The sequence below is a fragment of the Nerophis lumbriciformis genome, linkage group LG11, assembly GCF_033978685.3.
Source record: "Nerophis lumbriciformis linkage group LG11, RoL_Nlum_v2.1, whole genome shotgun sequence".
Lineage (NCBI taxonomy): Eukaryota > Metazoa > Chordata > Actinopteri > Syngnathiformes > Syngnathidae > Nerophis > Nerophis lumbriciformis.
In genome coordinates, this window is record NC_084558.2 from 1432501 (window position 1) to 1433983 (window position 1483).

Below are 1483 nucleotides of genomic sequence, written 5' to 3' on the forward strand. Positions count from 1 at the left end.
CGACCTTCTGAGCCGTGATGCAGTGGATGCCCAGCTTGACCAGTCCTAAAAGAAGACAAAAAAGACCAGTTATCTTGTGTTAAAATGCGGCCTGACCATTCCATCACCGTCCACTCACCTGTCTGCCCCTTTCCCAGGGTTTTTTCCAGTCGATAGGGCCCAACATATTGAGCGGACTGACTCAGGGACAGCTCCTTACTCATACTGCTCTGCTTGAGGCACACTTACACTATTATTGCAATTATTGTGAGCTTATCCGGGGTGTTGTTGTCATCATATCTGGAGATATGGAGGAAAGTCTATTATCTCCATTTAAACCCTGACGACCTGCACTTATGGAGTGTGCTGATTAACAGCTCGGTGGTGCTGGCTTAAAGCGGACAGGCGGACACAACAGAGGAATGAACGTAAACATGGCAAACTAATGAGTTGAAGCATTAGCTTATTTGCATAACTAGCATCTAGTTAGGTAGCTATATGACGGCTGTTAAAAGACGCATTTTAAGAAGTATCACATTGAACCATCAAAGCAAATAATGAAGCACTAGTGAATATTTCTTTCACTGTCAGGCCTATTTTTTGTTTGTCTCCTTCCAAGTGCAACAAACATGCGAGTTAGTGTAGCCTCGCCGCCGCTCTCCCACACAGCAACGAGGCTAGCTTTAGCTTTCGGCGCCTTGACCCAGCGGCCGCCTGTCAAAAGAAGCGACACCGCCTCAAATTGTGCGCCACCAAGAAACGGGTACACTTGTCGGGAAACAGACGCCTCATTCCCTCAAAAGGTGGCGAAAAAAACGCATTCCGGCGTCGTGTAAAGTCCTGCTGCCCTCCCAGTCTGCCCGCCCGAGCGCTCGACCCTACATCCCTGAGAGTGTAGCCCACCGCCGATATCACAGCATCTTCTCCGCTTCCCCCTCAACACGCACAGGTGCACGCCGCAATATCCCCGCGCGATTTATCGACCACTTTCGCTCCAACTGATAGTGGATGAGGTGTATAGGCCCTGTTGTATCACACTCCCCTGGCGTTTTCTTGCCGTAAATCGATGATTTCTCGCCTCTCTTCCTTCCTTCGCATCACTCGCATCAGCATCCGGGTCCTTCTCCATCCTCGCGCCTCGCCTCCTCCCAAGCCCCGCCCCTCCTGCATCCAAGCCATAAACAGGCCCCGCAAGTGGCCAATGGGAGACGGAGATACTGCACATCTGCTCAAAACACGTCACCGCAAGTCATTATTTTAACAAACAAAAAAAGCAAAAAATACCAAAACAGAAACATTGTAATTTGTAATAATTGTATATGCCAGGGGTCCCCAAACTTTTTGACTCGGGGCCGCATTGAGTTAAAAAAAATTTGGCCGGGGGCCAGGCTATATACAGGTAAAAGCCAGTAAATTAGAATATTTTGAAAAACTTGATTTATTTCAGTAATTGCATTCAAAAGGTATAACTTGTACATTATATTTATTCATTGCACACAGACTG

The 1483-nt window shown here is 47.7% G+C and overlaps 1 protein-coding gene across 7 annotated transcripts in view; it reads right to left on the reverse strand.

Moving 5' to 3' along the window:
* The window catches only part of brsk1a (BR serine/threonine kinase 1a), a 20403-nt gene extending 19308 nt beyond the window's left edge, over positions 1-1095 (reverse strand). For all 7 annotated transcript variants that reach the window (XM_061967726.1, XM_061967725.1, XM_061967721.1 and 4 more), the window contains exons 1-2: positions 119-1095; positions 1-45 (exon numbers count right to left, since the gene is read on the reverse strand). The exon at positions 1-45 is cut by the window's left edge and continues 50 nt beyond it. In XM_061967726.1, coding sequence (XP_061823710.1) covers positions 1-45; positions 119-203 — 130 coding nt within the window. In that variant the 5' untranslated portion in view covers positions 204-1095. The remainder of the gene's footprint in view (positions 46-118) is intronic.
* Positions 1096-1483: the final 388 nt, after the last annotated feature.